This window comes from Mirounga angustirostris, unplaced genomic scaffold (assembly GCF_029215605.1).
Source record: "Mirounga angustirostris isolate CCGP_5_RB_7025 unplaced genomic scaffold, mMirAng1.0.hap1 SCAF_11, whole genome shotgun sequence".
NCBI lineage: Eukaryota > Metazoa > Chordata > Mammalia > Carnivora > Phocidae > Mirounga > Mirounga angustirostris.
In genome coordinates this window covers 1,555,760-1,570,310 of record NW_026991719.1, presented here as the reverse complement: position 1 = coordinate 1,570,310, position 14,551 = coordinate 1,555,760, and the positions used below count along the sequence as shown (strand labels likewise).

At 47.2% G+C, this 14,551-nt stretch overlaps 2 protein-coding genes across 2 annotated transcripts in view; both read right to left on the bottom strand.

Annotated features, from left to right (window-relative positions):
* XG (Xg glycoprotein (Xg blood group)) overlaps positions 1-3,104 on the bottom strand; it is a 34,580-nt gene extending 31,476 nt beyond the window's left edge. Inside the window, exon 1 of the mRNA XM_064573679.1 lies at positions 2,575-3,104. Within this exon, the coding sequence (XP_064429749.1) occupies positions 2,575-2,635 (61 nt within the window). The 5' untranslated portion in view covers positions 2,636-3,104. The remainder of the gene's footprint in view (positions 1-2,574) is intronic.
* Positions 3,105-12,312: 9,208 nt separating this feature from the next.
* Positions 12,313-14,551, bottom strand: part of CD99 (CD99 molecule (Xg blood group)) — a 36,606-nt gene continuing 34,367 nt past the window's right edge. The window contains exon 10 of the mRNA XM_045873991.3: positions 12,313-12,861. Coding sequence (XP_045729947.1) covers positions 12,836-12,861 — 26 coding nt within the window. The 3' untranslated portion in view covers positions 12,313-12,835. The remainder of the gene's footprint in view (positions 12,862-14,551) is intronic.

Below are 14,551 nucleotides of genomic sequence, written 5' to 3'. Positions count from 1 at the left end.
AGATGAATGGGTGGATGGATGGATGGATGGGTGGGTGGATGGATGGATGGATGGATGGATAGATGGGTGGATGGATGGATAAATAGATAAATGATGGATGGATAGATAGACGGATGGATGGATGGATAGATGGGTGGATGGATGGATAGTTGGTTGGATGGATGGGTGGATGGATGGATGTATGGATGGATAGATAAATGATGGATGGCTAGATAGATGAATGGATGGATGCATGGATGGATGGATGGATGGATAGATGGGTGGGTGGATGGGTGGGTGGATGGGTGGGTGGATGGATGGATCAATAGATAGATGGATAGATAGAAAAATGATGGATGGATAGATAGATGAATGGATGGATGGATAGATGGAAGAATGGATGGATGGATTGATACATAAGTGATGGATGGATGGATGGATAGATGGATAGATAGATGAATGGATGGATGGATAGATGGATAGATGGGTAGATGGATGGATGGATACATAAATGATGGATGGATAGATGGACAGATCAACAAATACATAGATGTACGTATGTATAGGTGGACAGGTAATAGATGGATAATATTTAGATACATAGATCAGACACACAGACAGATGGAGTCTCTCATGCTAACATGAGATTTCTCAACCTGAGCACCAGTAACATTTGGGGCTGGATCACTCTCTGACATGTGTGGCAGACATTGGGCAGCAACCTCGGCTTCCACCCATTTGAGGACACCAGCTGACCCACTCACAGTTGTGACAGCGAAACATGACTCCAGATATTGCCAAGTGTCCCCTGGGGGCAAAGTGGCCCCTAGTTGAGACAATGGCAGGCTGCATCATGTCTATCTAGAGGATGTCCCTTCTGGCCTGGCTGTGCTGGCTAATGATGCATCACTGAATGGGGAACCCCAGAATAGCTGTCCCCTTATGTCACGGATCAGTGAGTCTCCACCCTCGTGCCACGGATCCATGAGTCTCCACCCAAGGGTATACCAGATGGCCCGGTGCTTACTCATCATCCCTTCAAGGGAGCCTTGACTCTGCACAGAGTCCCTCTGGGTGCTTTTGAATCTACAGGTTCCGAGCCCCACCCACATACCATATGAGCATCTCAAGGGGCAGGGCCTTTAATCCAGCTCCCTCCCAGGTGATTCTGCACACCAAGGATTGAGAACCACTGCCCTACATAGCTGGGCAGTTTCGGCCCCACTGTTGGGCATGACAAAACAGGCTTAAATGACCCATCTGGGGCTTGGCCTTCCCACCCACAGATCAGCTAGATCAAAGGTAGTTTGGGGGCCACGAGGAAAGAGGCAGAATCAAGGGAGACTCTTGATTGGTTCTGGGGTGCAGCCAGCGTGGGCTGGAGTTCCGTGGCCCAGCATGGCCTGGCTTGTTGCCTCGGGCACACATCCCACCCTTCGAGTATCACCAAACCACAAGGCCCCACAGACCTCAATGCAGCACGTGATGCAATAATATAATAATATATTACAATAATATATATACAAGATAAGATATATTTAGGGGGAAAAGACACATAAAGATAGATATAAATAGTTTCTTTTTTCTCAACAGACCCAAAACCACAAGCTGGCCTTGGCAAGTTTCATTTCCACTCCTGCTTCCTCATTGTGACCTCAGGCACATGATGGAACCTCACCCCGTGCCTCGTTTACCCATCTATAAGGTGGCGGCAAGCACGGCACCATCATCAGGCTGCATGAGAATCAGCTGGGAAGCTGATGTGTGCGTGGAGTGCGGGAAGCTTTGCCCTCCAGCTGACCCTCAACATCCCATCGGCCCCCAGAGAACCAACGCCTTGTCCCGAGAACACACCTCGAACAGGATAAACGGGACACGCCCCAACAGGGACATCTGAATTCAATCCTGCTACTCCTAACCAACACCACCTCCCAATCCTCCATCCCACCCGACCTTCCGTGCTTGAAAGGAGAGTATTAAAATGACCAGAGGGGTTGTTTCGGTCCCGTTTCTCATGAGTTCATTACAGTTCCTAAATAGCCTAAGTAGCCGCCTGCCCCACCCTCCAACAAACCAAACACCCCCCGAATCTGGGAGACAGCCCGTGAGCTCCAGCTCCAGTTTTGTGCGTAAACAACTCACATGACTTTCTTTTGCAAGAAGGAAGGATGACATTTATCCAGACGGCTGCAGAATCCAAACCCGAGTACCCGACGAAAATGGGCAGAACTAATCTTTTCCATCCGGAACAAGGAATTTAAAAGACACCCCCCCCCCCCGGCACCCTGTCGAGCTTAAATTCCGGGGTAGGACGGGCTGTGTTTGAAACGCAGAGCGGAAAAGCAGAGAACGCCGCTTGCTTCCAAACGCTGTTGGTCCGTGTTGTGCAGTTCCAGGTCCAGGTCCCCGGGCTCTCAAGTGGCCCCCGTGTCCCCTCTGCCTTCTCAGAAGGCACCATTCCCGTCTCCTCTAGTCCCCCCTGGCAACTTCTAAGCGTTTGTTTGGTAGAAGCTGCTTTGGAGGAGTTTTGAGAAGGAACCAGACAGCAAGCACAACACCCACGCGGCTCTCCCTCGGGGCCAAGACGCCTCTTACCTTGGATGTGCATCAGAAGGCCCAGCACCGTGATACAGAAGAGGCCCCAGCGGCTCTCCATCCTTGGCGGCAGCACGAAGGAGCCTCCGTGGAGGCCCCAGCCCAGCGACTCGTGAGATCCGGCCCTCCCGGGCCCCACCCTCCGTGTGTTGGCTTCCTGTCTCTCAGCTTGGAAGAAAGGGAGGCGACATTCCAAGCGGAAAGTATGAACCAAGCTGCAATCCCTTTGCCAAAAGCTAATGCACCCCGTGCTCAGATTCCAAACCCCACAGCCTAGAGCCCATGAGGCAAGCGCGTGCACGCTGAAGGCCGACCCGGGCCTCCCAGAGCGGCGCTGGCCGGCCAACGCTCAGCTCGGCAGGGAATCCAGCATCACCTGGCGCCAATGGGCATCCTCCGCTTTGGGAAGCCGGGCACACCTGCTCTGCAGCTCTGCTCCCTGCAGGCGTGGGAGGCGCCACGAGATCAAAGGTTGGCCAACCCTGAGCACAGGGAGGACGCTCCCTGCCCATAGATTTGTAGATTCTAGGCTTGCTGCTTCCCAAGGGTGGGACTTCAGATGAGTTCACGCATTCATTCCACAAACACTGTGGACGCACGTCTGTTCCGAGCCAGGCCCAGGCTAGGTGCCGGGGTTGCGGGGGTGAAGAACGAATCGTTGTTTACAAAGGGAGGGGACATCGAAAGTTAAACCAGATGATGGCAGTGTGACATTACATAATGCAGGGAAGCACACAGAGGCCACAAATTTGATGGAGAGAAAGGGAAGGGAGAACATTCCGGGTGAGCAAAGCAGGATGTGTGGTCCTCTTCTGTGCTCTTGAGTCTGGTCTTCGATAATAAGGTCTATGCTGGGCCCGTTGAGGATTAAAATGACAATCGGCCATGTCTTGATTTTGCTAGTCCTTGTCAGACCTGGCAGGGTCTAAACTCAGCCGGGCGTGGGCTTCTAGAGAGGGTGGTAACCTCTAGATAGATGATTTCAAAAGCTGAGTAGGAAGGACATAAGATGGCAGGGACAGAGCGTTTGGGCAGAGGAAGGTGTGGGGTAAATGTACTCAGTAGGAAACAAGGAGCCCAAGGCGACTGTGGGGGACAACTCTAGGGGGTGCTGTGCATACCACCAACTGTTACAGACTGAAGGTTTACATCCCCCCAAGACTCATATGTTGCGGCCCTATCTTCCAATGGGGTGGGATTGGAGGTGGGCCCTTTCGGAGTGATTACATTGAGATCAGGTCATGATGGTGGGCACCATGATGGGATTTGTGTCTTTATAAGAAGAGGAAGAGACACCACGTGAGAACACGGGGAGAACACTGTGTCTATATCTCAAGGAGAGAGGCCTCAGGAGGAACCAGCCTCGGCCCTGCCTGGATCTCAGACTCCCAGCTTCTGCCCCACCTGGATCTCAGACACCCAGCCTCCAGGATAGTGAGAAGTAAATGTCTATTGTTTGAGCTGTCCTGTCCTTGGCATCTTGTCCTACCAGCCCAAACGGATGACCGTGCCAACTAGGATGAGTGCTCTAGAGGTGAAGAGTAGCCACTATTTGCCTCGTTCCTTGTTAACGTAGAGTGTGACTTAGCTTGTGTCGATGTGACAGCATCTGATAGAGAACTCATGATATTCTGTACATCCTACAGATGATACTTTCTCCGCTAAACCATTACTTGTCCATGTAGGGATGGGGGTGTGGCATTTAGAGGTCAATGGTGTTGTACGGTTGACACTGGGACCCATTCAATGCTTTGTGGGGCATCAGAATAGAGAATGCATTTGCCCCGATATGTATGGACTTTGTCTGACTCTCTGTTTGTGGAGAGTCCATATTCCAAATTGAAATATGCCACAGCCAATGTTGAAAGTAGCACAAGGCCCATTGTATTTTGTGTCTCATTTTGTGCCGCAGCAAAGGGACCTAATGACCGTGTGGAGTGGAGGAGCAGGACCTATTGAAAGTTATCTTACGGCTGTTCCTTCCCCCCAAAACAGTCAGGACCATGAAACATCTGAGTTGGGCCTTCAAGCACAAGTACAAATTTGATGGAGAGAAAGGGAAGGGAGAACATTCCGGGTGAGCAAAGCAGGATGTGTGGACCTCTTCTGTGCTCTTGAGTCTGGTCTTCGATAATAAGGTCTGTGCTGGGCCCATTGAGGATTAAAATGACCACCGGCCGTGTCTTGATTTTGCTAGTCCTGAATGCTGTATAAGGATTTCAGTTCTGCAGGCTGGGGGGACCACATTGCATGTGTAATCAGGGGAGGGTGGAGATGGGGACCTCTTGGGAAGAGAAGCCCAGGAATGGCCAGGAGATGAGTTACAGAAGGGGCTGAATTTGACGCAAGGAGGTCACAAAAGGCATTAATGTCATGCTGGGGGAGGTGACATCGGCAGAGGTGGGCAAATTTAACGGTCATGGGGTAAGGTCGTTTCAAGCATTCTTTAGAGAGGGAACCAGTGGAAACATGGCGCCCATATTCAATCACAAATGGACCTTCAAAATACTCTTCTGTGGATCTGGAGAAACTTCAGTCACTAGCATATGGCAGAGCTAGGATTCAAAACCAGGCAGGCTGGGGGCACCTGGGTGGCTAAGTCGGTTGAGTGTCTGACTCTTGATTTCGGGCTCAGGTCATGATCTCAGGGTCATCACATCGAGCCCCGTGTGGGGCTTCCTGCTCAGGGGGGAGTCTGCTAGAGATTCTTTCTCTCCCTCTACACCTCCACCTGCTCCTTCTTTCTCTCTCTCTCAAATAAATAAATAAATCTTAAAAAAAATTTAAATCCAGGCAGCCTGAGTCCAAGACTCATCCCTCCTTAACCTGCCCTGTTGATTGCTGGCCCAAAGCATGCGTTCAAAAATCACCTGTTAAGTTAAACTGAGGGGAAATCGGATGAAGGTGGCTGGCAAAGGGAATAGAGGTGGCCATCCAACCATCTGTTTTCGGTCCAGAGTGGGTCGGGTTGACCCCAAAATGAGAGAGCGAAGCCAAGAGTGACGTCTGGCGCTTGGCGTCAAGAGAAAACTCTTGCTCGGGAGGGCTTGGCTTTCCAGTGAGTAAGGAGGGTGTCTGTTTCCCTGGTTTCATGAGTATTCTTCACATCTCCAAGACTCCAGTCTGTCACCCATCAACTATTTGGCAATGACGTGCTTGGTGACAGAGCTAACTCAACAGGCACCCTGCCCTTGGGAGATACACAGATCGGTGTTTTCGGCTGAGTTGTGTCTCTTCAAAGTTATGGTCCCAACAGCCAGGAACTCAAAATGGGACCTTACTTGGAAACAGGGTTACTGCAAATGTAATTCGTTAAAATGACCCGGGTGGGTCCAGACAACAGGATCATCACATGAATGATCCAGGTGGGCCCTAAATCCAACATCAGAAGACACCAAAGAAAGAGGAGAGACACACACACAGAGGAGAAGCCACGTGAGGACGGAGGTAGAGATGGGAGGGACGTGGCCACAAACCCAGGAACACGTGGAGCCCCAGAAGCTGGAAGAGGCAGGAAGGACCCTCCCCAAGAGCTTCAGGAGGGAGCATGACCTTGCCCCGCCTGGATCTCAGCGGCCCTGCCCCGCCTGGATCTTGGTGGTCCTGCCCCGCCTGGATCTCCGTGGCCCTGCCCTGCCTGGATCTCAGACGTCTGGTCTCCAGAGCTGGGAGAGGGTGAATTCCTGTGCTTTAAGCCACCTGATTGGTGATTCTTTGTCACAGCAGGAACGGGACATTCATAGAAGTTCCTTTCTTTGAAAGAAAAGAACAAAAAGGTACTGACTAGGCATAAACATTTTTCTTCTAGCTCGGAAATAACCCCCCAAGCCCCCACATGCTACGTATCAGCGGACCATCACCCCTGGCACGACTTGTACTTCTTTTGCGTTGTTGCGGGTTCCCCCTCCTTTCCATCAGCATTTGAATTCGGACATAATGTTAGAGTTGGAGCGGAACCGAATGCATTTCCAAAGTGCCCATCAGTCCTCCCCGATAGGCTGACCTGAGTGAAAAAATGCAGGCACTCACCTTGAGAGCAATTTCCAGGACACAGAGCCCGGCTTCCCCATGGTCGCCCCGAGGTGGAGAACGCATGGGGGAAGAAAGCAGGACCATCGCACCAGATGAATAGCGCAATCAGCCGCAGAAGCACTCAGTTGCTGGGAAGAGGGTAATTACCCGCTCTGCCCTCTCTGGGACCCGTGGTCCCATCCAGGATGGAAACCAAGGGCTGGAGCTTTTAAGCTCCATCTGACTTTGCGAAATTTGCCCTTTTGTTTGTTTCTTTTCTTTTCTTTTTTTTTTTTTTTTTACCTCTTTCCTCACAAAAGACAAAATAAAAAAGTATATGGATAAAGACATATCGTTGATTTCACAGGCATTTTACAGAAGGGCCAAATTCTTTACATCTCCTGTTTGGGGATCTGTCTGCAGAAGAAATACAGCCGGTGGCCAATCCAGGGATTTTTTTTCCCCTATTTTCCCTGTAAGGCTCTGTGATTACACCTCCCTTATCCATCTACACACATTGACTCACCCTTGCTGGCTTCCTCCCTCAACGTGCCAGGAAAGAATACAAACCCACCATTTCCAAAAGGCTTTGATCCCGTCTGATCAATGGGCTTAGTGTACAAGAAAGAAAAAAATACTAATAAATGGTGGTGGTGAAATCTGTTTGTAAACCACTCCCCCTCCCCCCCCCCCCCCAAAAAGCTGGATTTAGGCTAAACAGATTAAAAGGGGGAAATGAATCCTGACGTTTTCTGCATTTTTTTTTTTCCGGCACCTGGAAACGTGTGCATGTGCCTCGAGTGTCTGGTGTTCTGGTTTTCGTTCTTTACACGGAGCATCATTACAAAGCGATGCTGGTGATGCAGACCAGGTTGAGGTGCACACAGGAGGGTGTGGGTCTCTGTGTGATGCTTTAAGGAGCTGCATGTCCAATCCCAAACTCCCCGTGGGACAGTCAAGAGCGGTGGATGACGCGCTCGGACAGACGTTTTCTCCCCATTTCCCCGACCACGAAAAGGAACAGACGTCTCACACACACACGCACACACCACAGTGTGGATGAACTTTCAAAATTTTACATTCGGTGACAGAAAACAGACACCAAGGGCCACATCGTGTGTGAGTCCATGTCCCCCAACTGTCCAGAACAGGCAAATCCAGAGACAGAAAGCAGATGGGTGGTTTCCTGGCTATGCAGTTGAACTGTGGCCCCCAACCCCTCCCCCAAAAATCATACGTTGGAGTCGTCACCGGTAATCCTGTAGAATACGACCTTTGCTGGATGTCGGGTGGGTGTAGATGCAATTGGTTAGGATGGGGTCACCCTGGAGTCAGGCGGGACATGACCCTATGCGAGCTGTTCCTATAAAAAGGGGGACGTTTGGACAAAGATGGACACATGGAGGCAGAGGTGGGACCAGCCAAGGGACGCCCAGGACCTCCAGCAGCTCCCGGGAGCTGGGACACAGACATGGAGCAGACTGTGCCTCAGAGGCTCCAGCAGGGACCAGGGCTGTCCACACCTTGGTCTCGGACGTCTGGTCTCCAGGACCAGGAGGCAACACACTTCTGTGGTTTAAGCACCCCTCCTCCCCATCGGTGGTGCTCGGTTATGGCCGCCCCAGGAAACCAGTACATGACAGTTTCCTTTGAGGGGGTGACAAAAATATCTTGGAACCAGACGGAGGCGGCTGGTGGTGCAATATCACGAGCATGCTACATGCAAGACAGACGTGAGTGTTTTTGCTTACGTTGGCCCTTTGCAGCAGACGAAGGGGCCGAACAAACCCCATCCAAACCTGCTGAGGTGGGGGAGCTCCCACGTGGATGAAGGGGTGTCCAGAGCCTCCCTCGACCCCATAGAGTTGGGTATAAGGACAAAAACGTGCACAGAATATAAAACACCCGTTCCAATCGCCCCAGGTCAACAATAAGAAAGCAAAGGGCTGCAGGTCTCAGGGGACATGCGTGCAGCCAGCAAAGAAATCACAGGGAGGTAGAGGAGCCCAGAACTGCCTAGGGGGACGCCAACCTCCAGAGTGCGACCTCAGACCACGTTCCTCCCGCCTGCAGGTAAGCATGCAAGATGCAGGGCAGGGATGCCAAGTTGGCTCCCGGGAGCAGAGAGGGAGGAAGCTGATGCATTTGCTACCCCTGCAAACCACCATGTGCCCGGGACGGTGGGTCTGAGAACAGAAGGGGACGGGCAGAACAGGAAAGGAGGAGCCAGCCCCCGGGGAAGCCGGCTTGACCTAAACCGGGGTATGTGCACAAGTCATGTCTGGCCATACATGGACATCCCCTGAGCCGCAGAACGATGCATGCCGATCCCCTCGTCAGGCACTCGTGGCTACCCACCCCTGTCTCAGCCTAAACAGCTCACGCAGAACACACATAGATGCTTGAAGAGACAGCTGATACGGCGGATTTCACGTTCGCGTCCTCTATACCTTCAACACCGAGAATCCACTTGTGTCTCCACGTTCAGGGAACTTCCTCAGAAAGAAAAGCTTCTATCCACTGGAGGGGGAAAAAAAAGGTAGAAATGATATAGGCAACATGCTGGTTGCACACGGCAATAAAACCAGGAGACTGATGACCACATCCAAGAAAGCAGAAAACACGAAAATATCACGTGGACATTAAAAAACAAAATGAAACAAACAAACAAAAAAAAACCTTTTAAAACCACTGAATTAACAAGAAAGAAAAACAATCCGGAAATGGTGACTCTCCAGGAAATAGAAATAGGAATGATCCGTGTCCCCCCTTGAGCTCAGAGAAAAAGCCAGAGCCTGGAATATTTACAATATTCCACAAGAAAGGATGAGAAAGCATGGAAATTACCGTTCGACTCAAGGCGCGTCTGCGTGGAGGGCAGATAAACCCAAAGAACGCCAACGGCTGGGATCATGAATGAAAAGCGCAGAAATGGTGAAGCTTATCATCCAACCATTAGTTGAGAACCGAAACCGGAAACATAATAACAGTGTAAAATCACAAGGACATAGAGTTCCCCACAGACCCGGAGAACAGTGAACAGTTAGAAGGAAAATCTGTGTTCAAATCTACATGGTGACATTTTGAAAACTCTGGAAACGTGGATGATTTTCAAATGAAGAAGTGGAAATAAAGCTTTTTTTTTTTTTAATTTTAAATCTCTGTTTCCCTAAGAGAGAAATAAAAGACCGAAATCACTTATCCCCTCTACACACACATACACACCAGGCCCAGGTAGCTCCAGCCAAACCAGTTTCTCAGGATGAAAAGAAGAAAGTCTATCAGAATCTACAGAAATCATGCAAACAAAGAACACATAGTGAGGTCACTCTTGAATATGGACGCAATAACCCTAAACGAAACGACAAGCCCGCCACCAAATAAGACCCAAGTCAAGGACAAGAGGATGGTTCTACATCAGATTAGGTATGAACATGCATGTAATCGTATTGAATTCATCATATTCATAGAATAAACTGGAAAACCCTATGATCATCCCCACAGATCCTGAAAAAGCACTTAATTTAATACCTACTCCAGATGAAAGCTCTAAAGAGGGATATTCTCTTTTTTTTTTTTTAAGACATAAAGAAGGGTATTCTTACATGATTACACATATATATGGAATATTCGGGACATGGTTTGGGAATAATAGCATGATACCCTATGCAGAGGGTAGGAATTGCATAGCAGAATCTCTTCCTCATCCCTATACAAATATGCATCTCTAGGGAATCAAGTATTTTAATGTAAAAAAAAACAAACCATAAAAGTGTTGGAACAGAATATGAGGTTTTGGGGGTGGTTTTAGAGATTTTATTTTTAAGTAAATCTCTACACCAAACATGGGGCTTGAACTCACAACTGTGAGATCAAGAATCTCATGCTCCACCGACTGAGCCACCCGTTTGCCCCCTGATGTTTAAAAGAAAAAAAATGTTAGTAAGGTTGATGTCTTTCTAAGTATAACAGCATGCCCAGAAACCATTAAGTAATTTCACTACATAAAAATGATAAAAATGAATGGAGAAAACATCTCTTCAGTTAAGAGGCTAAAAATAAAGTGAAAAAGCTTATTGGCTACCTATTTCAGAGTCAAAAAAAATGGCAGTGCCTTTAATATGTAAAGAGTTCCCACAGATCAATAACAGCAGGAACAATGATGCATGTAAAAATGGGCAAAGGGCGTATTCAGAATGGAGCAAACATGGATTTTCCACACACACATTCCCAATCCCACCTGTGTTGAGAGAAACGTAATGTAAAACCGTTGATTCGATACCATGTTTTCAACAGGCTGGCAAGGCCCATAACGTTTGCAGGGCTATTTGAGGACAGCTGAGACATCACTGGGAACACCATAAATTTGCACAACTTTCATGGAGGACGATTAGGCAGTGCCCATCATCACACACACACACACATCCTAACAAAGCTGACTTCAGACAATAAATGTACACACACACTCGGACAAATGTACAATATCAGCTCATGTTGTTTGGCTAAATACATTATGACCCAGGTTTAAACCCTCTAACTGTGTTACTGTTCTCCCACTAGCCTACATAAATTTTTTTTTTAAAGATTTTATTTATTTATTTGACAGAGAGAGACACAGCGAGAGAGGGAACACAAGCAGGGGGAAAGGGAGAGGGAGAAGCAGGCTTCCTGCTGAGCAGGGAGCCCGATGCGGGGCTCGATCCCAGGACTTTTTAAAAAGATTGTATTTATTTATTTGTTTGTCGGAGAGAGAAAGAGGGAGAGCACAAGCGGGAGAGCAGCAGGCAGAGGGAGCAGGGAGCCTGATGCGGGACTCGATCCCAGGACCCCGGGACCATGACCTGAGCCTAAGGCAGATGCTTAATGACTGAGCCACCCCGGCGTCCCCCTACATAAATTTTCTAATCCTGATTTCAAAACCGTGACACTAAGACTTCTTCATACAAAAGCTCAGAAATAATTAAACAAAGCCATTTTTGTCAAGGAGGAAGAGTATGCTTCTGGTTCATTTCGAGTTGTTAGGAAACATAGCAGGAGCTCCTGAGCCACAAAGCAGTTTTACCCCAAAGGTAAAGCAAGCTCTCACACCAAAGCAGTTAAGACACTTTGTAAAGACATTACAGTTAACAAATTTCCACAAAAAACCCACATGGAAGAAGAGGGCAGTATCTGAACGCAGAGGAGTATCTGATTCAGGGGAGTAGCTGAACTGCGGAGGAGTATCTGATTCAGGGGAGTATCTGGATGCAAGGAAGCATCTGATTCAGGGGAGTACCTAAATATAGAGAAGTATGTAATGCAGGGGAGTATCTGAATGCAGGGTAATATCTGATGCAGGAGGGTATCTCATGCAGGGGAGTATATGAATGCCGGGGACTATCTGAATATAGAGAAGTATCTAATGCAGAGGAATACCTGAATTACAGGAGTATCTGATGCAGGGCAGTATCTGAATGTAAGGGAGTATCTGGATTCAGTGGAGTATCTGCATGCAGAGAAATATGCAATGCAGGGGAGTATCTGAATGCTGAGAAGTCCTTGTCCCCAGTGTACTAAGACCAGTGGAGGGAAGTAGGCAGAGAAAGAAAATCCCGAAAATGCAGGGGGTACACATGGGTTGATTGTTTGTCCTGCAGCCCCAGAAAAGGGACCACGGGGTCCATTCCACTGGTTTCCACAGCCTTCTTTAAACGTCAGCCCATGATAAGACATTTAAGTAAAAAGTACTTGGTTTCTAATTTCTTTTTTATTAGTCTGGTGTGAAAAAAAAATCTTACCCAATGAAGGACATTTTGAGGACACTAATGAAACGCTTATCTCACCATATCCGAGGGTCAATGCCAGGGACAGTTCTGTTTAACTCACACGTTAATTGGTAAACGGCCCAGAGTTCCGGGTGGGGGAGCTTCAGTGGGGTCGGTATTGGGATGACTTTGTGATGGACAATCGGCCTTTCACACCCCACGGGGAAACCCTTAACGGCCACGGACAGGGTGAGCAAAACTCCCCTCTCGGGGTGCAACACTCGGCGTTAGTATCCCTCGTCTACCCAGCATGGTGCAAATGGGCACAACGCATCTCAAGGTCAAAACAAAGAGTCTCAACGTGAGCACAGGCGTGGGCAGGACAGGGCTGGATTCCGCCGCGGCCACCGCCACCCTGGTGCACGTGTTTCTTGGGAAGATGCAGCAGGGGAGTCTTCTTGTTCTCCTGCTGGGAACGTCGAGGATTTGCGTTTGCAGTCAAGCTTCTACTTTTCCAGAAGACTCCACTGAACTGCCAAGGACAAACAGACAAGGAAAGACTTCACAAGGCATCCCCAGCTCCCCCCACAACCCGCACGTCACCGACTGCTTCTTAAACATTTCAGACGCGGGTGACTCCCTTGCTATAGAAGATAAATGAGCGCAAAACGCATCGCTGACAGCAAACAAAAACCGACTCTAACCTGCTGGGGGAAAAGAATTCCACACATTTTAGAGTCCAATCAACTCTAGCTAGGAAAAAAAATATGTACTCCAGAAAAAGTAGAAATAGGAGAAGGCATTTTCTCCTAGGAAAAAGAAAAAAAACATACTCCACAAAAAATAGGAAAAAAAATATAGAAGGCATTTTTTCCTAGAAAAAAACCACGTACTCCAGGAAAAGCAGGAAAAAAAAATAGGAGAAGGCATTTTCTCCTTAAAAAAAAAAATACTCCAAGAAAAATAGAAAAAAAAATATAGGAGGCATTTTTTCCTAGAGAAAAAAGTACACATTCCAAGAAAAGTAGGAAAAAAGATAGGAGAAGGCATTTTCTCTTAGAAAAAAAAAATATTCCAGGAAAAGTAGAAAAAAAATAGAGAAGGCATTTTTTTCCTAGAAAAACAATGCATACTCCAAGAAAAGTAGGGAAAAAAAAGTGAGAGGCATTTTGTCCTAGAAAAAAAAAAAATACATACTCCAGGAAAAATAGGAAAAAAATATAGAAGACTTTTTTTGTTGAAAAAAAAAATACATATTCCAGGAAGAGTACGGGAAAAAAAAATAGGAGAAGGCATTTTCTCCATAAAAAAAAAAAAAATACTCCAAGAAAAATAGAAAAAAAATATAGAAGGCATTTTTTCCTAGAAAAAAAGTACACATTCCAAGAAAAGTAGGAAAAAAGATAGGAGAAGGCGTTTTCTCTTAGAAAAAAAAAAAATTCCGGGAAAAGTAGAAAATAAATATAGAAGGCATTTTTTTCCTAGAAAAACAATGCATACTCCAAGAAAAGTAGGAAAAAAAAAAATGAGAGGCATTTTCTCCTAGAAAAAAAAAAAATACATACTCCAGGAAAAATAGGAAAAAAAATATAGAAGACTTTTTTTGTTGGAAAAAAAAATACATATTCCAGGAAAAGTAGGGAAAAAAAAAATAGGAGAAGGCATTTTCTCCTTAAAAAAAAAAATACTCCAGGGCGCCTGGGTGGCTCAGATGGTTAAGCGTCTGCCTTCGGCTCAGGTCATGATCCCAGGGTCCTGGGATCGAGTCCCGCATCGGGCTCTCTGCTCCTTGGGAGCCTGCTTCTCCCTCTGTCTCTCTCTGTCTCTCATGAATAAATAAATAAAATCTTTAAAAAAAAAAATACTCCAAGAAAAATAGAAAAAAAAATATAGAAGGCATTTTTTCCTAGAAAAAAAGTACACATTCCAAGAAAAGTAGGAAAAAAGATAGGAGAAGGCATTTTCTCTTAGAAAAAAAAATATATTCCGGGAAAAGTAGAAAAAAAATATAGAAGGCACTTTTTTCCTAGAAAAACAATGCATACTCCAGGGAAAATAGGAAAAAAAAATATAGAAGACTTTTTTTGTTGAAAAAAAAAATACATATTCCAGGAAAAGTAGGGAAAAAAAATAGGAGAAGGCATTTTGTCCCAGAGGATGTTGCACAAGGAACCACAAGAACGTGACACGAAGTTGTGCCTCAAGCCCCGGAGGGTTGGTAC